Here is a 23,423-nt window from a genome sequence, read left to right on the forward strand (position 1 = left end):
TCACTAGCTGATCACTATGCTTCTCAATTCTGCACAAACAACATCTCCCACACTCCAGCAGAACACTTGGTTAACAGTACACTAACAGAATTCTTCTCAAAGCCACGCACGAACAACATTACTCCTGTCAAACCATCAGAGGTCTACGGCTACATCGAGAAACTACACGTAAACAAGAGTCCTGGGCTGGACAAAATTTCAAACAAAATGATCGAAAGCATGGAGACCCTCATGCTATTAAAACTTGTTGCTATTATCAACGATATGCTTCGCCTGGGCCCCTATATCACTATTCCATCGCCTGGGCCATGGAAGACAGCCATCATAACCCCAATCCTAAAGCCTGGAAAAGCCACCTACAGAGCCAGCTTCTTACAGATCCATCAGCCTCCTATCTTCGCTCAGCAAGGTAGCTGAATACATCATCCTACAGAGAACCCTTACCTATACTGAGCTAAACAACATCATCATCCCACAGCAGTATGGGTTTCGTAAGAAGCACTTTACTATTCACCAGCTCTACAGAGTCACTGAGATGATATCACAAGGACTTCAAGACCGACAAGCTACAGGTGCCATCTTCCTCGATGTAGCTAAAGCCTTTGATCAGGTTTGGCTTGAGGGCCTCATGTACAAAATCATCACTCTGGGTTTCCCAGAGTACATCACAGCCATCACCTACTCCTATCTTAAGGATAGACACTTTATCGTTCGTGTAAACAATTCACACTCTACGGGATATCAAGGCTGGCGTCCTGCAAGGGAGCCTCCTTGGGCCCATTTACTACAATATCTACACGAACGATATCCCACAAGCACCACACACCAACCTGGCAATGTACGCCGATGACACGGCAATTCTCTCAAAAAATGCATCTCCTGGCCCAGTTATACAAGCACTCCAAACACACATCCACACACTTGAGTCCTGGCTCAATGCCTGGAAAGTTAAGACCAACGTCGAAAAATCTGAAGCTATCTGGTTCACCAAAAGAACTACCATCGACAACGAAGACTGCATTCATATGTACGACACCCCTATTCAGTAGACTAAGCATGCCCAATACCTTGGAATTACTTTGGATAGGCGACTCACCTGGACCCTACACATTACACAGATTATTGCCAAGTTCCGTGCCCGTAAACGAACACTTACCCCCTTAATTGGCCGGAACTCAGTTCTCTCTATTGATAACAAATTGCTCATTTACAAGACCCTTTTGCATCCCATACTCTCATACGCCTGTCCTGTTTGGGGATACGCTAGTATTACTAATGTTAAGAAACTTCAAACACAGTAAAATATATTACTTAGACAAGCGGCGAACTGTCGATGGTTCATCAGAAACTCGGCAGTTCACCAAGAGCTTGAGATGCCAACGATATATGTTCATTTTGCTAACCTTGCTGAAATATTCTACAAAAATATCCCTAATGTCAACAACAGCACTATTCCAGTGCTTAACTACAACTTTAATACTGAAAGAAATAGAAAACGACCGCTTGCGGTCCTCAGGTACCTAGATCAGTAACCTGTCTCTTTAATTTACGCATTCACCTAATTGTCACAACTTAAATATATCTATACACTATTTCATACTGATTGTTTTCTGGTGTTGCTGTTTTGCTGTAAATGTTTGACCTGTATATATTGTATATATTTTATTTTTCACCATGCTTTATATTCAATGTTACTTACTACTATTATGTTCACTTCACACGAGGACTCTCATATTCAGTGAGCTTTAGGGACTTTTTTTGTTTTTCTTCTCTCAATGCCAATTGCTCATCATGCGCACTTACCTTCGTCATGGCCCGCACCCACAGGGGTATTTCCGTTGGACTCATCTACGTACTCTTCCAGACTTTTATTACTGCTCTGAACTTTCATTTCTATCGACATGTACTACAAACTGTTCTAAAGTCGGAAGCATTACGCCGGGATAGCGACTTCACGCGGGTACCCGTTTTTGCGAAACTCTATGAGTTTGCCTGAGCCGACCATATGCAAGCTCACTGTAACTCATTACACTACTTCGGCACTGCATACGAACAATATGTCAGAAAAAGAGGGAAAATTTCTCAATTTATATGCTGCTCAGGTAATCCTCTATGCATCTACTTGTAAAAATGTATAGGTACTATTCCGTTTTGAGGACCGTAAAAAAATTGCAGTGAAAATGTATGCGCAAAAGCGCCAAATGTAGCAAACGCGCCCATTTAACAATGCACCAAATCTAGCGTACGCGCTGATTTCAGATTGCGTAAGTTTATATAGTTCTATATTTCTTAAGATAGCATTGAAATACGAGTTTAATTTTAAAATCCTTTTTTTTTTTATTTTAAATCCTTTTTTGATATCCTATGGATTTAACAATTTGGGAATTGCCCATGACGAAAAGTTTGCAATAGAATTTTGGGCAAAGTGCAGAATCACGCACTGCTTGACGCGTTTTTAAGAAGCACATACTCGGTATCCAAGTACACATCGACCTATTTTCACTTAAAAAAACAAAACAAAAATCCCAGAATTTCTCAAAAATGGCACTGCGCACACCCTTGACTTTATCTATGTACACATCGACCTACTTTCACTTAAAAGAAAATTGACAAAAATCCAATTGTTTTTACACTTGTAAAAAGCGGCAAACAAATAAGTGGGCGATTCTGCACTTTACCGAGAATTTTTTCAAAGAAAAGGCATCATTCATTATAGAAAATTATGTTTGAACAACCAACGAGATGAAACTATGCTTTAGCGATAACTCAGTAGCGAAATAGCGATGCAGGCATCCATTCAGTTATGTTTAGCAATTTTTATATAAATTATAATAATGATCTGAAATAGTTATTTGCTTTTATGCTTCCATTCAGTCATGTTTAGCCTTTTTATATAAATTGTAATAATAAAAAAGTATTATATGAAATTAACCTTTCATCTTAAATTAAAACATCTTGCGTCCGGGTTGCCGCAATTATTTTTGGCAGCACTGGCATCAACAACAGGTTGGCGATTTTTTACGGCCCTCAAAACCAAATAGTACCAATTTATAATTCAAATTAGGAACAAACGTAATAATCAAGTAATCCTAATCCTAATGTTAAGATGGACTGTGATACGAGTTGGGCCAGATATTGGGAGTTCTACTAAATAGACAATAGGTTTTATTATTATTAATACATTATATAATAAACTTTTCTCAGAATACATTGAAAATAATTGATTCAAGATTTTGTAGAACAGATATCTCTATTAGCCATCTTGCTCCATAAAAATCTATACATGTTGTAACTATAGAAAAGATAATGGCAAGAATTTTTGACAATCAGTGAAGAGGGCTAGTAAACAAACTTTTTGTATAAGTAGCTCTAATGAAAGGCAACTCAGATTTGATACTTGAAAGAGTTTATAGTAAGTTACATTCTCTAATGAAGAGAAATTACAATAATATCTGTTAATGCTTAGAAAACATTTTAAGAAAATAAAGAGCTACGTGAGTGTTTTCACGACAAATAGAAACTGAACTGCTTACCAAAACAGCATGAAATGGGTCATTTTAGGTCACCAAAAAAAAAGGGGGGATCTTGTTTTGACGTTAAAGTAAGATTTTACGAAGAAATTTAGAATTTAGGTACTTTCGTATCAACATATACCTTAGTAGTTGTCACCAAATTTTCAGAATGTGCCAAACTCTGGCAACCATGTGCATAACCATTCTTCCAGCAACCATGCACATAGCAAGCTTTCACACAAGCAATGCTGCCATTTTCACATGCTTTCTTTTTGTTGTTTTCCAAGTTCCAACAGTTTTTATAACAAATCATAATTTTTTTTGGCTTTAAATTTAAATTTAAAGTATGAGCTTTAGGAATTTACCAGCAATGGAAGAAACTGCATTAAAATTTCTGTAGGAATACAGAATTTTGCTGAAAATTTTCTGAAGGGAATAAATAATAAGGAGATATGATTTCAAGATAGCCACTGTTGCTGAGGATTGCATGAAGCTGAGTCTCTGCAATTCTCTGAATTTTAAGTGAAACCAGATTTCTGTTAACTTCAGGAGAAGAACAGCATGTAAAAATTACAGAAAGACTTGAAGAATATAAGTGTTTTATTTTTTAATGTATCACATAATCCTTACTCAGTAATTCAAATTTGTATTTTAATTTGCTAAAGTAAGTTTTCCTTTCATATGTTGATTATATTTACCAGTTTACAATAAATATCAAAAGTTTGGGAATTGTTCTAAAACAATGGCACAAAAACCAACAATTTGCACAAGATAAGTAATTTTTACCTTTTTACCCCTAAAAAATCGCCCAAACTGCACCAAGGTGGTCGCGTTAATATGCAAGTACCGAAATTTAATAAAACTAATGTCTTAATGATCAATTTATTTCTTGCTTTCCAACTATGATGACTTTTTTAAACAACTTCTGGTTAAGTATTTTTGATAAAATATTACTACAGAATACATTATTTAGCAAAGAAACATCATGTGTGCCTTTCCTTTTAAAATTCAAATTAGCTCTGCCCCTAAAAGGCTATAATGTGAACTATTAAGTAATAAGTATCATTCAGCAGAACAAGTGAAAAAGTTTCCGTCAAACAAAATTTGATAATTCAAACATTTCAGTTGCTATATGTATTTAGTGACAGCTAAAAAGTTTTGATACCACTACAGGCAAATTAATAATCAATGTAAATTTAGCCTTTTCTGGATTCAAGCAAGATAGCTTTAGAGCGATACAGGAAAATTTTTTAAAAAATATGCTGAATATAAAAACAACACTTAAAATACATTTATGAACTAGTTAATTACCTTCCAGTTCAATATAAGAAATTTTAACTCAGCAAGCCATTGACTCAAGAGATTATCTGCAGAAACATTTTCAATACCAGCACTCCCATGTCGTAATAACGGCGTGGAAAGGCCCCATATAGCTGCAACTATGATCAGCCACAATATTGAAGCTATAATTGAAGCAAATGTGAGATCTACCTGAACATAAACTAATTACTGGCAAATCAAGAAAGATAAATGTTTCCCACATTTAAAATTATCCTTCCCAAAAAATTTTATTACGAATAAAAAATGAAAATCTAATACTAAAACAAGTAGAAAAAATGCTATCCAAATGAACTTACCTATGCTTACCATATTAATTTGAAGGCAGAAATCTTGTCCTAAGGTGTTGGCTCTACATTCCAAAGATGTAAACTCCTATCCTAAAAATTAAACGAACATAAAAATGAATGAATAACAAAATAAAAATAATTAATTATCTTTTTTCATGTAAAGACATTTATTATTTACATTCACAAGATATTTAAAAGTAATACCAACTCATGCTCATAAGCAGGTCAACACCTTTGACTCCTTTTTTACGGTAAAATAGGACGACGTGTACATGGATAAAGTTAGGGGAGTGCGCAATGCCTAGTTTGTGCAATTCTTTGATGTTTTTTGAAGTGAAAAATAGGTCAATGTGTACAAGGATACCGAGTTTGTGCATTCTTTGACTTGTTATTTTATCTTTGTGTCGCGGCAATTTTCCCGCTACACAAAACTTGCCAAATAGAAACTCCATGGCGCCATATTACTATCTAAATTTTCTGTCTACATTTCGAACTTTAGGCCTAAATTGTCTGCAAAAATACGGTTTTCACACGTGCAAAAACCACATTTTTTACACACAATTTATACCAAAAATCCTAAACAAAAACAAAAAATTTAGATAGCAAAAATGTAAAGTTTATCACCAAAAATATTTGGCAAGAACCCATGTACACAACGACCTGCTTTAACTTAAAAAAACATCAGATAATTGTACAAATATATGCAGCGTAGGAATCTAGGAATGATGCACACCTCGCTAAAATAAACTAACAACAATAAATTTAACAATACCACACACACAGTGTTCTGTTTAACTTACAAAAAAATCAGCGAATTGCACAATCTAGGCATTGTGCACAAATCAACAAAATAAATTACAAACAATTCAAAAAACAACAATAACGACAGAAATTCATAGGGGAGAAAAAAAAAAACGAACATAACATTCTACAAAATAAGAACAAAAATAAAATAAAATGCACTTACCATTGCGAATGCTTCTTCAAAGAGCAGAAATATCAATTTCAAACATTAGCAAAACTCATCAATTTCCACCACTTTATTCTTCCACCTTATCTTCTGAGACAACAAAGCATACAACGTGCAGCATACATTCGTGAATAAAAATCCACATAAATACACCCATGAACAAAAGACTAGTTAACAACTCCAACATCATACTTTTTAATACTAAATTTACCTTGCACACAATCCAAAATATGTGACTGAAATTTTGCCATCATGCCTTTCATTGCAACATAAGCCATTTCAAAACGCCCACCAAACCAACCACTCCAGTAAAATAAAAGTTTCAACGTCAAAAGGGTTGCCATACAAACAACGTCGTGCCAAAAACCAGCGCAGAACACACAATCGTACCAAAAACCAGTGTAGAACACATATCCCCCCATTTGGCGACGCCATACATCTGAGGGCATATAGTATAAGAATAGTACAAATGTTTGCCTTTTTCATTTTAGAGTTTATCTTATAAATACCTTCCGAGAAAATATTCAGCAAAGTAACTCATCATAAGCATTGCATCGTTAAAACTGCAAAGGTCACAAAGGTCACACATGTACTATGAATTCATTCTCCCACATCCGCTCAAGCATAAGAGAAGTCTTCCATCCTGAGAAAGCCTTTATCTCACGGAAAGTTGCAGTGAAAGGAGAGCACCCTTGAATTCCACAGTAAAGCACTGGTCTCCTCGCCTGCTCTCAGATATCAACTAACTATATATAGGTTGGTAATAATTAAAGTAACCCTACTCAGATGTATGTAGAGTCTGTTCTGGTCGGTGTGCAGAGGGTGCTAACACATTTTTAGAGTGATATCAGAGCCATTTAATTAATGTTTAAATTGTTAACAACATTTTTTTAAATGCTTGATCTCATAGCCTTTCTTCTATTTATGAGATGGCTATGAGATTTTTCTGGCTAGTCTGTTTCATGATTTCCATGACAGAAGAGCTTTTTTGCAAAATTTCCAGGATTACTGATTTCCATTTCTCTTTTACTACGTTCCACAATCCATCAATCATGAGAAGTTTGCATTTAAAAAGATCTATTTTCAAAAGTACAAAGGCACAATGGTCCACAGGTGAAACATCAAGGGCTTTGCAAGAATATGTTGAGAAGGTATATATGTAATACCTGTATCAATTTTTTTAAGGAATGCAATGGTACTTTTCGAAGTGTGACTTGTAGCTTGTCTTGATAAAATTTCACTATTTGAAAGTCACTGAGATAAAGAAATAGAATTTCTTCTGTAAATAACGGATGTAAAACATTCTCTTGATAGCACGTTGAGCTGATTTTAATGGGTTTTTTCCCTCCCTCTCTTCTTACTTTTAATTTTCCATAATAACAGAATCCTGTAAACAATCATAAACCCCTTACTCATCATTTACGTAAACCCATGCTTTATCAAAGGTCATAATGTATTTCAATTTCTCTCCTACTAAATAGTTTTCAAACAGGCCACAGAAATTGCTGACAAATATTACATTTTTTAGCTTTTTAAAATTGTAAATCTTGGCTTATTATTTTATTGTTGCCGCAGATGTATTTAAAGACTCTGCATTTGATATCTGTGTTGGCAGTATGTATCTCTTTTGGACATTCGTTTGGAGTCCTCGTTCCATGTAGAAGTAATGACCGATGGTTTTTCCCTTTTAGAAGTTTTAAAATACATTTAACAATATTTTTTTTTATCACGAAATAGGAATATTTCTCTTTGAAAAGTGCAAAAAGATATTCTGCAATGCACAACTTGTTCACACGTGACATTTTGAATGAAGAATAAACTTGAAAGTAGTAGATGATATTTCTCATTTCAAATAACAACTGTTGCTACCTATTTTTATTCCAAAACATTTTTTTTTTAAGTCTTTATCAGAATCTTTCTGAAAACATGTAAACACCCTCTGTATTTCACTGAAACCTGACACATACATGACATAGACCACAAGGAAAAAAAAACTGAAATAAAGTTTAATACCTTAAATAATGACCACCAGATAAAAAGTGGAGCATCAAGAACAAGAAACACAAAGTGTAAACATAAAACTTTATTTAATGACAGCATTTATTCGATGTGCATTATATTTACGTCACTGACATGTGTCTTATATGTCATGAAAGAGGTTTGTACCATGTTCAACAGTAGTGTGAAGGGTTTCTAAAGAAATTGCAACATCATGGCATGCTACGCTCTCTTTCAAAGTTAAGGCAGAGTCCATATGCTTCTTCCACAGATATGATCATATAGGAATCCCCACAACCAGAAATTACAGGAATTAAAATCTGGAAAATGAGAAAGCCACGCATTCGGAAAAAATTCTCAAAATTACTTGATCATCTCAAATGTGAGTACAAAGTAGTTTCTTCACTTGTTGACCAATTTGGTATGTTGCACTCCCTTGTAAGAAGACATCAGTCTCTAACCATTCTTGTTCATGTAAAGCAGGAATGAGCTGCTGCTTTAGCATTTGTAATGGCAAGTAATTGATATTTGTGAGGGTACACGTTTTAGGGCCTTCAGGAGTACTCTTCTCAAAGAAAAAGGGACCAAGAATGAAGTCAGCAGTAAAACCAAACCATACAGTCAGGTAATCAAAATGCAGAGGCATTTCTTACCCACCATTGAAACTTGTGGCCTATATGAGAATCGCCCCACATGAGACAGGTCTAAGAATTTGCTGCTCCATCTAGATAGACTGCTCCTTGTCTCATCACTAGATGTTCAAACATGCAGTGTCAATGAATATCCATGCCGAAATTCAGCCAGTGCATTAATATGAGTCTAGAGTGTGCAGCTTTTTTTACCATGAGGATCTTTTATGGATACCATTTCAGTCTTCTGATTACCATGATTGGCTTTATTCAGTCATGAGAAATTTTATCACTTGGTATATATTAGCTCATAATTTAAGATATTTTGCTTTCTCACTTTCTTTAATAATGTAAATGAATGACTCGAGAACCTCAATGAATGCTGAATGCCTCAATGAATTGAGCCTCAATCTTAATGAATGTAAGTTTATGAAAAGAGAGAATAAAATAAGAAATTATACAAATTTAGCTAATAAATGCTGTTTAAATACAGTTATCAAGAGATTATCAAGAGACTGTTCTGTTATCAAGAGAGAGACCGGATCCCGAAATGTATGCATGTATGTATGGATGAATGTGTTCATATATGCATGTATATATGCAAACATGAATGTATGTGTATACATAAACACATATATGCACATACAAATACATACACACACGCACACATTCCTACATTTCAGAATCTGATCCCAGTAACAGAACAGTACCTACAGGTCTTCTTGACAGATCCAAAAACCCATACCACTCAAAGTGTTAAAATGGAATGCAAAACTTTTCATACTGCAGATTAAGGGGTAGACAAATTATGTGACAATGCTCAAAGACTTCTTGGAGAATATCCGGAAGAGGACACTCTGTCAAACACAGTTACAGTGACTTCTTTAGCCTCATCTTAAAACTGTTTATGTCTTGTTCCTAGCAGCATATCCAAATGGCCATTCTCTTCAGATTTTGTTATCAGCTTTTACAAAATATCTTTTGAACATAAGCCCTTTCTGCATGGCTTTCAAACTTTAATATCCTCGCAATGCAGCAAAACTCTTACTGCAGGTATGATTAAAAAAAATAAAAAAAAAAAAAAAAACTCGACTAGTAAAGTTCATTTTTCTTCTTTAAAGGCATGGTGAAAAATCATTATATAGAGCATTGACTAATGGCATTTTAAAAAGTTCCTAATTTGCATAAGCATCTACAATGCATGAAAAGCACCATCAAATGGTCAAAAAATTTGAACTGTTAGTTTAAATTGTAGTTTTCTGTTTCCCATAGCCTATATAAGATACGTACGAAGTTTCAACAAAATATATCAACCAGAATAGGCTATACATATGTCTGAGAAGGGTCATTTTAATTATAACCATCCTGCACAACGTGAATTGGTTGTTATTTCAAGACTTACTGCCAGATATTTAAATTTAACAGATTTTACATCCTCCCCCCCCCCAAAAAAAAAAGATTGGGACGGAGAGTTGTAGCAGATTACAACTGCCTTTCATCCCTCAGCAATTCAATAATGTAACAGTAATAAGAAAAAGAACTGGATATTATTTACACTTTATAACAGTTTGGATGTTACGTGTGATGGCATGGTGGTTTGCACAGACTCACTGTTAATTCAAAATTGAGGCTCTTGATTTACATGATTTCACCTTCATTTTTGAACTATATTATTTTTGCGCTATTAAACTGGCTGCTTATGTCTTATCTTAACCACTCTTCTGCAAGAGTAATATCATCCATCCCTGGACGACATTTTCGGTGATGCCGGCATAATGGGAGAAATAAAAGAAGCTCCACTATTTTTGTTGATGAGCAAGTTTTTATATATCAAGGGTAACACTTTAGATTGCTTTCATTAAACATTATACAGTACACAGTCTGCGATTCGGACTCGTTGGGACTTTGGTGATCCCGGATTTGTTCTGGATATTAGATTTCGCTTTGATTAAACATTATACAGTTAAAATTCCATAATCGGGGTGAGCGCCAAGCTTGGCGAGAGTTTTTTATTTGGCGCGATTTTAATTTGGTTGTGGTTTCCAGCTGTATGTTTTCTTGTGGCAAACCTAGAGCTTTATTTCGGTAACTGTAAAAGTGCGAATTTAGTGTAGCCAGGTTTTTTTTTTAAATTTAATTTTGAAATACTGTGTTTGTTTTTAAAAGTTTCACTGTTTAATATTATTGTTATATATATTATATTTATATAAATATTTGCAGAAGGTTAAGCTGTTGTTGGTGGGAGAATGTTGGATTTCATATAACATGAAGTTTATAATTTATGAATGTTTTCATTTAATTTTATTTATTTATTTTTTAAAGTTTTGTTTCTTGCATGTGGCAATCGAAAGATGTGGAATATTAAAAGCTTTTAACGAAAATTCTTTAGTGTGTTGAATTCCACGACGATAGTAACTTGAATATTTTAGTTAGTTTATAATGCTGAATACGCATAATTTGCTATTCCGTTTACGTTTAAAACTGACTTCGCAGTGCTCTGACCTTATAAGTGTATACATTTATTTACTCAATAATTATTTACAAGAATTGTTCATTATACTATTTTATGATGAATTACATATATATAGGGCTATGCTTTTACTTGCAAAGTTGTTGGACTTTGTTTTACTCATCTAGTATTTTATCATCTGATTTTACTATTCTGTTTGCATAAAATAACGGCGTTTCACAACTGCAAAACTTAAAAGTTACTATTCTGTTTACGTTTAGAAATCACATTTTAGTGCTTTCATTTAGTGCGCCTAAAAAATTCTCCAAATTTTGAAGGCCAAAATAGTTTGGCACCAACTTACCCCGCTTATGGAATTTTAGTCCATTATACAGTACAAAGTCTGAGATTCAGACTCGTCGGGATTTTGGCAATCCCAGATTTGGGATTTTTCTAGGGAACTAACCTCGCTCGGCGACAAATTTCTCACCAAATGTTTTTGGCAAGAAACTCCATGGTGCCATATTACTATCTAAATTTTTTGTCTACATTTTTTCAAACTTTAAGCTTAAAATGTCTCCAAAAACGCGGTTTTCGCACGTGCAAAAACTGTGTTTTGAACACACAATTTAAGCTAAAAATCCAAAACAAAAACAAAAAATTTAGATAGTAAAAACAAAGTTTCTAAACAAAAATATTTGGCAAGAATCCATGTACACAGCAATATGTTGTTAAGTTAAAAAAAAATCTACGAATTGCACAATCTAGGCAGCGAAAGAATCTGCGAACTACACACACCTTGCTTTAATAAATTAACATAACAATAATAAATTTCAAAGAGTACCATGTACACAGCATCCTGTTTAATCTTTAAAAAAAAATCTACGAATTGCACAATCTAGGCATTGCGCACAAATAAACTAAAATTACAAGCAATAATAGAAATTCATAGTAAAAAAAAAAAAAAAAAAAAAAAAAAAAACAATGAACATAACATTCTACAAAATAAAACCAGTAAAATAAAATGCACAAACCATAATAATTCGTTAATAAAATTTTGCCAGTCACACAACGTCTGTCAACAAAAGCGCCACAATTTTGCTATATCACATGTCTTTCTGCGATTCAAAATTTCGAAACTAACGATAGAAACTTCCTACAAAGTTAACTTACTACACAAAAACCCCGATCCAAATCTTAAACTCTGCTGACAGCCACATACTTTACCAGCAACCATTTAACTGCAAATCCACACAAGAACTATCAGAAACGCCCTTCTTCATCCAAGTTCTCACAGCAACTCCGCATTTCAGACTCCGTTTTAAAAGTGTCACAGAAATTCGAAAAATACACTTCAATCCTCATAAACACACCCGTGAACAAAAGACTCGTTAACAACTCCAGCAACGTACCCTTTAATACTAAATTTACTTTCCACACAATCTAAAATACGCCACTGAAATCTTGCCACCACGTCTATCATTGCAACATAGGCCATTTCAAAACACACACGACACGAACCAATGAGCAATTAAACCACCGCAGCAAAAGAGTTAAGTTTCAATGTCAAAAGGGTTGCCATATGAATAACATCATCCCCAAAACCCAGCGTAGAACACATATCGACACATTTGGTGATCTTTGGTGGGCATATATAAGAGTAGATAGAGCCTTTTCTGGATATTAGATTATCAGCTTAAATCTAGTAAGATGGCATCTAGAAATTATGCAATTAAAAATATGAAATCGTCATTTATAAAACAATGAAGCGTTTATGATCTAAACAGTATCAAAATTTACAAAGGAAAAAAAAAAAACCTTAATATTTCCTTGTTTACTTTATTAAACCTTTCTTTAAATGCAAATTGTTTAAGTTGCTTTGTTTTTGTGCTAATACTTTGTCTTCAATTCTATAAACAGATATAATTTCTTGTTCAGTTACAACATTCCATTATTCAAGTCCTGTGATTGCTATGTCAAGAATTCCGACTAATTTGTCAATTGAAATTTTTTCATTTTCAATAACCCCTCCGTCACTTTCCTCACTATCAGTAGTGGTATTTTCTGCATCTAAATCATACTACAGATTTCGCAGTTCGTTCATTGACTGATGAATTGGGGCATTGCCATTGCAATGAAAAACTTCTGTTATATCACTTTCATTTATTACCACTTCTCCACATTTATTTACAAAATGCATTAATTGAAAAATTTTACCTTTGGTTTGCGATAACTGAAAACTTTTATATTTGTGGCTATTATCTTCATCATCCTCACCATGAAATATAGTTGCTGGCCATAAATTATGACAAACATTTTTTTAAAGTATCTGAAGACACATCCTCCCATGATCTTGTGATACTCCACACACTAGATTTTATGCTAAAATATTTAAAACATTCTTGAATTGTCTTGACATTATTCAAGAAATTTAACATGCACTTTAAAAATGCTACTTTATATTTGCATTTCAGCGCGCACTCTATTCCGATATCCACAGCCTGAATGATGGACGTATAATTTGGAGGGAAAAATACTCGTATTATGAATACATTATATTTCACTAGTGAAGTACCAGTTGTACAGTTGCGTAAGATCAGGACAACTTTTGCGTCATCAGGTAAACCAGCCAAATTCAAATATTGCTGAGCCTTGGGTATGAAACGATTTTCAAACCAATCATTTATTAACGCTTATATCATCCATGCTCTTTTATTTGCAAGATATATAACCGGAAAAATTGTTACTCCTTTAAATGCTCAAGGCCGTGTATTTTTTCCAAATATGAAACTTTAGACTTGCTCGTTCCTACAGCATTTGTGGATGCTAAAATTGTTAGTCTCGCTTTGGAATCTTTGACACCAGTTGGAGTCTTTTCTGTAGAGGTTGCCAAGGCATTTCACAGGATGTATTGCCACAAAAGGCCAGTTTGATCAGCTTTGTAAATTTGTTCAGCAGATAAATTTTCACTAACATTATTGGCAATACAGCATGAGATTGGTGATGAAAGTCGGGTTGTTTCGCTAAATTTTGTCTTGCTTCTGTTGCGCACTGAGGCAATTAAGCCTGAATTGTATTAGTTATTTACTATACTTACATCTATTTCTGGCAAATGTTTAAGGCTTACCTGAGTTCCCACACAATAAATAAATTCCCACATTATACTTGAGACTTATCGAGGGCTGTTCTAGATAGCTTACTGCCAGATGCAGTCTTTGCGAGTCCTAAATTCTGCTACGAAGTACTTCCCTAAACTCTAAATTTTTGCCACCCCTAAATTTTTGGGTCCTAGTGATTTACCTAAATACTAAAGATTTTGCCATCCCTTAATTTTGTTGCTCAATTCTTCTCTAAATTCCAAAACTCTGTCTTCCTTAAATTCTGCCGTCTGGTGCAGCCATACGAGCTGTGGTGCCAATTCTGGCTTTATGTGAATAACAAATTAGTTATTCTTATTTTAAATAGAACTAAATGTAATCTTTTGGCCTATGAGTATCATTAACGAACTCTTTTTAGCATATGGAAAGAAATCTTTGTTAACTTTTTCCTCGTCAATATTTCATTTAACTTAAATCTGTAATCACTACCAAAAGAAAGGGCTACCATACCCTTTGTTATTCAAATAGTAATATAAAAAATTATTTGAACATCGCTGCATGAGTCATTACCCAAGTTGACATGTGTTAGATAAACATGCAGCAATGAAAGCAAAGGTTAATCTTTGGATTATGGTAACTTGGCGATTTTTTGGCGACCAACCCTGCTACAGCAACCTGCTAGTTTTGTTTTGGACGCCATTTTGTTTTCACGAAGTAAAGGCTTTTTTTATTTTTATTTTTATTTTTTTTTAACTCAACATTTTTTCCAACAATCTGCTAGCCGAATTACTCTTATACAGTCAAAAGTCGTTAATCCGGACTCGTCGGGACTTCGGCGATTCCGAATTATCAATTTTTCCGGATTATAGATCATCAGTTTAAATCTGGTAAGATGGCATGCAAAAATTCTAAAATTAAAAATATGAAACCGTAATTTATGAAATAAAGAACAATTATGATCTAAAGGGTATCAAAATTTACAAAACAAAAGCTTAATATTTATTTGTTTACTTTATTAAACATTTCTTTCAATGTAAGTTGTTTAAGTTGCTTCGTTTTATCTGATAATACTTTCTCTTTAATTCTATAAAAGGTTACAGCCGAAAACATCGCGGCAAAAACGTCGCGGAGGAAACAACGCAAGGCGAAAACGTCGTGCTACAAAACATCGTGGGAGAAAACATTGCAAAGAGAAAACATTGCAAAGAGAAAACATCGTGGTACAAAACATCGTCGTCGAAAATAAAGCGGTTCAAAAACTTCGCAATTTAAAAACATCGTCGTCGAAAATATCGTGGTAAAAAATAAAGTATCTACAAATCATCGCTTGACGATAACATCGCAGACATGCCTTTTTCATACATGCTTTTCGCAAACATGCGTTAATAACTGTAAATGGATATTCCCATAATGATTTGTGAGCGCAAAATGGAAAGAAGGATAATTTTTACTGTCACATTTTTTTATTAACTAATAATTTTTTTCTGAAAAAGTAAGAAGGAAACTTAAGCATAGCAAATTAATGCAACTTATAGCAATTAATAGAATTTTAAACCGACATAGTTAACTAACAAAGGCCATTAATAAATAAATTTTCATAAAGTTTTTACTGGTAATTTTTCGTGAAAAGTATAATCTATAAGTTGCATTTAATTTTCTATGCTGAAGTTTCCTTCTTACTTTTTCAGAAAAAATTTATTAGTTAATAAAAAATGTGAAAGTAAAAATTATCCTTCTTTACATTTTGCGCTCACAAATCTTTATGGGAATATTCATTTACAGTTATTAAAGCATGTATGGAAAAAGCATGTCTGCGATGTTATCGTCATGCGATGATTTGTAGATACTTTATTTTTTACCATGATATTTTCGACGACGATGTTTCTAAACTGCGAAGTTTTTGAACCGCTTTATTTTCGACGACGATGTTTTGTACCACGATGTTTTCTCTTTGCAATGATTTCTCCCACGATGTTTTGTAGCACGATGTTTTCGCCTTGCGTTGTTTTCTCCGCGACGTTATCGTCCGCGATGTTATCGGCGGACACCCTATAAACAGACATAATTTCTTGTTCAGTTACAAAGTTCCGCTGTTCAAGTCCCGTAATTGCTGTGCCGAGAATACCGACTAACTTGTCAATCGAAATTTTTTCGTTTTCACTAACCTCTCTGTCACCTTCTTCATGTCTTTATCCATTTTTTGCAGCAATTCCACTTTTTGTTTGATGAATATCGAAACATACTTTCGTTTTGTAGATCCTTTGGGAGCTCCAGCATCGGAAATTCTATTTGACATAATCGAAAGTTCAAGTTTACTTTTATAGTATTGCTCTTACAGTCTGCAAAAAATAATAAGCTGGATCCAATTCGAAAATTAAAAGGAACAACGCAATCATCAACATTAACTGAAATAGATAATTTTAGCTTATACCGTCCGTTATACATAAAACGCGCACGCGAAAACGTATTCTGCGCTTGCGCACACGCATATGCGCAGTAGTAAAGGTCTTACGCGCACGCGCAAACGCCTATGCGCATGTGTCAACGCAGCGCATGCGCAGAACGTTTTTAGCTTTGAGGTCCGGATTATAGATCATTCCGGATTATGGGTGTCCGAATTAACGACTTTTGACTGTACTAGAACTTTTATGGAACAAAAATGCTTAATCATGACGAAGATTAGGTGTGAAATTGGGAGAAAGTGCAGAATCGCAAACTGCTTGCTGCACTTTTAAGAATTGCACATACAGGGTATCATCCATGTACACATCGACCTATTTTCACTTAAAAAAACATCCCAGAATTGCACAAAAATGGCATTGCACACACTCTTGACTTTATCCATGTACACTGCTAAAGTCCTAGCTAGTAACCTTTATCGCCTTACCAAAATGTCGCCAAACTACCTGTTACCATATTCCAAAGATTAGCCAAAGCAAAATATAATAAATAATGATTCACCAGGTTGGCGTAAAAAATATAAAATATTAGTAGATGTAAAATCAACAAGGTTTCTATGTATCAGCCTGAGATGTATGCCAAGCACATACACAGCTATGGAATCAAATTATTAATCACATAAATTTATGCTAAAATGATTGTTTGTTCAATAACTAATTATTTTATTTAGTGCCAAAGTGAAATTAAGAATCGGAACTCTCTGAATGTTTTATTATGGAAGACAAAAAAATCAAATGCACATGCATAATGCATACAAAAAGAATTGCTGTTGGCTTTGAGGTCCGGATTTTAAATCTTTCCAGATATTGGACGTCTGGATCTCAGACTTTGCATTGCATATTCATTATTTGGTTGCATTTAGCACATTATACAATGGTTGCATTCAGAAATGCAATCTCACCTTATTAATGAGATGGGATGTAAGAGGGGGGAATAAATATATTCCGAAATACCTATATTTAGCATGGAAACTAGCAATATTAGCTCAAAGGAATATTAAATTTGGAAGCACTTCCGCAGAGAACCCGGTAAATGTAAACATCAGCAACTTTGGCGATAACAGTTCAAACCTGGTAACCCAGCGGATTTATCCTATTCGCTTGTTCGAAGTTTGCAACCATTCCTCTTGCGTTCCTTTTGTTGAATTATCACTGTCGTTGTTCGCATTTACAGATTTATATTATTCTTCTCTTATTTATTATTATTTTTTCTGAATTTTTTAACAACGAATAGATAGAAATATTTTCGTAGATAGATGCCGGTCCTCGGTTCGGGATGAAAGGAAGAAAATACGGCGGGAAGGGTGAATGCTAATTTGTAACACGGCTGTTCACGTTGTGTTCTTAATTATTAACAGATCTAAGAACCATGAGCAGAACCATTAGGTTTCCAACCTCTAAAATAATTTGTTTCCGTAGGCCGCAAAAAATGTGCATGTGCATTTAAATAATTAAGTAATGCTTTTATTTTTATTATTGGTTATTGTCATCTACAATTATGAGAATAAATCAATTTTTATGGTGTAAAATTTTAACAAGATGATATATTGTTAATGCTTTTCTAATAATAACCTTTCAGAGGATGGCAGGTGTGACATAAATAGATGATTAAATTGAAATAAAAAATATTATTGATTATCTAAGATGACAGAATAGTTTGATGCATCACTATGGTCTGTGGTGATGGCGATAAGGAGCGCGCCTTGCGACCTCTGATAAGTGTGGCAACCCTAGAGGAGAAGTTTCTTACGAGTAGCGAGCAGAGCGAAACAGGCAGGCTGTCGGGCAGTGTGCGCGAAGTTCCTAAATAAAGCTTAATTTTTATTGTGCACTATGTCTTGTTAATATTTATATTAATGCAGTAAGAACATAATCTGTGATATGGAATTCGACGATTGGTGGTAAAAACATAACAGGAAATCACTATAATGGTAACCCGGACTGTGTTAAATCGTATGAACAGTTCTCAAGCACTTTCGGTTTTGACTACAAGCCATCACTCAAGATCTCCAAACCAGAAGTAATGGATTACATCGGCTTTCATCCTCCGAATCACAGATGAGTAGTAATTATAGATCATTTTATAATTCTGTTTTCTACTTATCATTTAATTTAATTTTCTTTAGTTAAATTTTTGCTTTTATTTTGGCTTAAAAACCTTGCACAATGTCTGATGTTCATGCCGTCCAAATTCCGGTTTATAACCGATCAGACCCATCTTTATGGTTTATTATGTGTGAAAGTACTTTTGCTCTTGCCACCCCCAAACCTATCACAGAATCCATTACTAAATATAATTATGTAGTTGCTCATCTTCCTCCAGATATTGCATCAATAGTACGGGATTTACTTATGAAACCAGACCCTATTGATCCATATGCAAAGCTTAAAACTGAGTTAATAAATCGTTCAGGAGAATCTTCTCAGCAAGAAATTCGCCAATTATTATCTGGAGAAGAATTAGGTTCTCGAAAACCTTCCGATTTGCTTAGAAATATGAAACGTCGAGCAGAATCTTTAAATGTTCCTGATAACTTAATGTTAGAATTATTCCTTCAACGTTTGCCTTCGACTGTTCAGTCTATTTTGGCAGCGGTTTCCAATTTAACTGTAGATAAAGCTGCAGAAATTGCCGACAGAATTTTAGAAGTAAATCCAACCCCAGGGACTTGTGCCGTTTCTCGCACAGTCGATCAGTCTCTTGAGGATAAATTATTTAAACAAATAGAAAAATTAAACAAACGTATTGATCGCATTTCTCTTTCTCGTGGTCGCTCGCCAAATCGCGGAGATAGCAATAAGGAAAGAAGCAATTCCAAAAGGAGAGATTATTCTGTTTGCTGGTATCATAGACGTTTTGGGAAAAAGTGTAGAGATGACAAATGTACAAAACCTTGTTCATGGCAGGGAAACGAAACCAGCAAAGAATAGAGGCGACTTATTCTTTGCCTCAAGTTTCACGTCGCCTGTTCGTTCGTGACCGTAGAACAAACCTTTCATTCTTGGTCGATACCGGCTCTGACGTGTCCTTACTTCCAGCAAATAATTCTCAAAAACGGAATTCGTCCCAACAAACACTTTTCGCTGCTAATTCTTCTACTATTCATGTTTATAGTCAAAAAACACTTTCTTTGGATTTCAAATTAAGACGACAGTTTACATGGACTTTTCTTATAGCAAATGTTAGTACACCCATTCTTGGAGCAGATTTTCTCCATTTCTTTGAATTGGTGCCTGATCTCAGAAACAAATGTCTCAAAGATTTAAAAACGCATTTTAAAACCGTCGGTTGCGTGAAAAATGCAAGCATTTATTCAGTAAAAACTGTATTTAGTGATACACCATATCACAAAATTTTAAAAGAATTTCCTTCAGTTACTAGATTACCAGATCCTAACCAACCTGTTAAACATAACACCGTTCATTATATCATAACTAAAGGTCCACCTGTGGTTGCAAAACCTCGTCGGTTAGCTCCAGATCGCTTAAAAATAGCAAAACAAGAATTTCAAACTATGATGCAATTGGGGCATTTGAGACCTTCGAGCAGCAATTATGCATCCCCACTTCACATGGTTTCAAAAAAGGGAAGTCTGGAATGGAGACCTGTAGGAGATTATCGAGCATTGAACGCTCAAACAATAAAAGACAAATACCCTATTCCATGTTTAGCCGATTTTACTGCTGCATTGCACGGTACTAAAATTTTTAGTCATGTCGACCTGATTAAGGCATACCATCAAATACCAATTAACCCAGCCGACATCCACAAAATCGCCATATGCACACCATTCGGTTTATTCGAAAGTATCCGTATGCAATTCGGCTTATGCAATGCATCTGCGACTTTTCAACGTTTTATAGATGAAGTCACGCGGGATTTAGAAGGCGTTTACGCTTTTGTCGATGACTTGCTCATAGCCTCTAAAGATTCTGAGGAACATTGCAGGCATTTGAAAGCTTTATTTTCCAAACTTCAGGAATATGGACTTTGCATAAATGTTTCAAAATGCACCTTTGGTCAAACATCTATTGATTTCTTAGGTTTTCACCTTAGTGAAAACGGAATTGAACCTCTTCCTGACAAAGTCAAATGTATTTTAGATTTTCCTCAACCTACCACTCTCACTCAGCTTCGCCGATTTTTAGGCATGTTTAACTTTTATAGATGTTTCATACCTAAAGCAGCACATATTCTTTCTCCTTTAATAAAATTGTTAGAAGGCTATATTAATAAAAAGAAATCTCGTTCTCGTGTTCAGGATTCATCCCCACAATTAAATTGGAACGAGAATGCTGAACAAGCCTTTATTGCTGCCAAAAATGCCATTGCTCAGGCTACCCTTTTGAGACACCCTATTCCCGGAGCCCAGCTAAGCATCTGGGTAGATGCCTCAGACGTCGCAATCGGCGGCACACTTATGCAGTTGTCTCAACAAACATGGGAACCTATAGCATTTTTCTCTATGAAACTCAGTAAAAGTCAACAGAAATGGTCCGCGTACGATAGGGAATTATTTTCTATTTATTCTGCAATTAAGAAATTCCGACACATGTTAGAGGGCAGAAATTTTATAATTTATACGGATCAAAAACCGTTAATATACGCTTTTAAACAGAACCCTCATAAATGTTCACCTCGACAATTGCGCCATTTAGATTTTATTTCTCAGTACTCTACTGATATTAGGCATGTGCAAGGTTCAAAAAACGTCGTTGCTGACGCTCTTTCAAGAATCGAAATTGATTCCATAACAAAATCTCCATTTTTGGATTTTAAAAAATTTTCGGAAGCTCAACGGCATGATCCGGAGGTACAAGACCTTCTCAAAAACAACACATCATCTTTGAAACTGGAATTTAAACCGTGCCAATATTCTGATGGTAATATTCTTTGTGACATATCAACAGACATTCCTCGTCCATTTGTTCCGAATTCCTTTCGCAGACTCATCTTTAATCATCTGCATAATCTGTCACATCCAGGAATTGCAGCTACTACGAAGCTTATTTGTTCTCGTTATGCATGGCCCGATATGAAACGTCATATCAAAAATTGGGTGAAATCCTGTGAATCTTGCCAAAAATCGAAAATTACTAGGCATACTAAAGCACCACTGGGCACATTCTCTCTTCCTGATGCACGTTTTTCAGAAATCCATATGGATATCGTCGGACCGTTACCTCCATCAGAAGGCAATGTGTACCTTTTGACTCTAATAGATAGATTCTCCAGATGGCCTGAAGCCATTCCCATCCCGGATATGAAAACGGAAACCATTTGCAGAGCCACCTTCAACTGTTGGATATCTCGTTTTGGCTGCCCATCGATCATAACAACAGACCAAGGTTCTCAAATGAGATCCGCACTTTTTGAAGAATTCACGCGCATTTTGGGTACGAACAGAATCACAACAACAGCCAATCATCCAATGTCAAACGGCATTGTTGAACGATTTTATCGACATTTAAAATCTTCTCTCAAGGCTCACGAGACCAATAACTGGACTGAAACACTACCAGTTGTTATGCTTGGTATTCGGACAGCCGTAAAGGAAGATCTACAGTCATCTTGTGCTGAACTGGTGTACGGCACAACTCTCAAGCTGCCTAGTGATATGATAACGTCATCTAAGATATCTCCGTATGACACACAATTTATCACGAATCTTCGGCATAGAATGCAACAGTTGAATCCAATAGCAACATCTGCACATTGCCAAGAAAAATGTTACGTAAGTGCTACCTTAAAGTCGTGTACGCATGTATACTTACGTGTCGATCGAGTAAAGCCACCTCTGTGCCAAACATATACAGTCCTTTCTAGAACAGACAAAACTTTCACAATTGATGTTAACGGTCTGAAATCTACTGTGTCTATAGACCGTGTGAAACCAGCCTATTTGCTTTCGGACTCTAATTTGCCTGAACTGAAAACAAATAAAGACTTAAAGACAGTTCAGCAGAATAAATCTGCAAACGAACTCTCTAAGACACAAACTGTCACCAGATCGGGAAGACATGTTCACTTCCCTAAGAAACTTGCTTCTTACATAACAATTTAAAACATTTTTTTTAAATTCATATCTTAACATATTTCTTGTTATTTCATGTTTATTATATGTGTCAATACCTTGTTATATATTGAATTTCATTTTGATCTTTTCTAATTTTATATTCTAATTTTGTAATCATAAAAAAAATACCCGACAGCACGGATACTCTGAGATAATTTCATAACCTATGTCGTTCCTTTGAATAGCCATTAAAGGAACTGGGGGGAAACTCTGTGGTGATGGCGGTAAGGAGCGCGCCTTGCGCCCTCCGATAAGTGTGGCAACCCTAGAGGAGAAGTTTCTTACGAGTAGCGAGCAGAGCGAAACAGGCAGGCTGTCGGGCAGTGTGCGCGAAGTTCCTAAATAAAGCTTAATTTTTATTGTGCACTATGTCTTGTTAATATTTATATTAATGCAGTAAGAACATAATCTGTGATATGGAATTCGAGGATTGGTGGTAAAAACATAACAGGAAATCACTATAGGTCATCAAAATTAGCAAACCACTGCTGGTGTAAGGAATATATTGTTTTCTGTGTTAACTGGAATTTAAGACAAATTTTTTTCGTTTATCACGTTTAACCGGGTAATTTCAGTACATTAATACTAATTTATATTTTTAAG

General features: G+C 35.0%; 1 protein-coding gene across 4 annotated transcripts in view; it reads right to left on the reverse strand.

Moving 5' to 3' along the window:
• The window catches only part of LOC118183039 (transmembrane protein 234 homolog), a 67,177-nt gene that overhangs the window by 42,924 nt on the left and 830 nt on the right, over positions 1-23,423 (reverse strand). For 3 of the 4 annotated variants that reach the window (XM_085808270.1, XM_085808271.1, XM_035352443.2), the window contains exons 2-3: positions 5,150-5,230; positions 4,824-4,975 (exon numbers count right to left, since the gene is read on the reverse strand). In XM_085808270.1, coding sequence (XP_085664396.1) covers positions 4,824-4,975; positions 5,150-5,162 — 165 coding nt within the window. In that variant the 5' untranslated portion in view covers positions 5,163-5,230. Of the gene's footprint in view, positions 1-4,823; positions 4,976-5,149; positions 5,231-6,107; positions 6,869-23,423 lie in introns of those variants that run through there. The other variant, XM_085808273.1, reaches the window with a different exon arrangement.

This window comes from Stegodyphus dumicola, chromosome X1, assembly GCF_044657685.1.
Source record: "Stegodyphus dumicola isolate Sdum_Otavi_A_Nest chromosome X1, ASM4465768v1".
NCBI lineage: Eukaryota > Metazoa > Arthropoda > Arachnida > Araneae > Eresidae > Stegodyphus > Stegodyphus dumicola.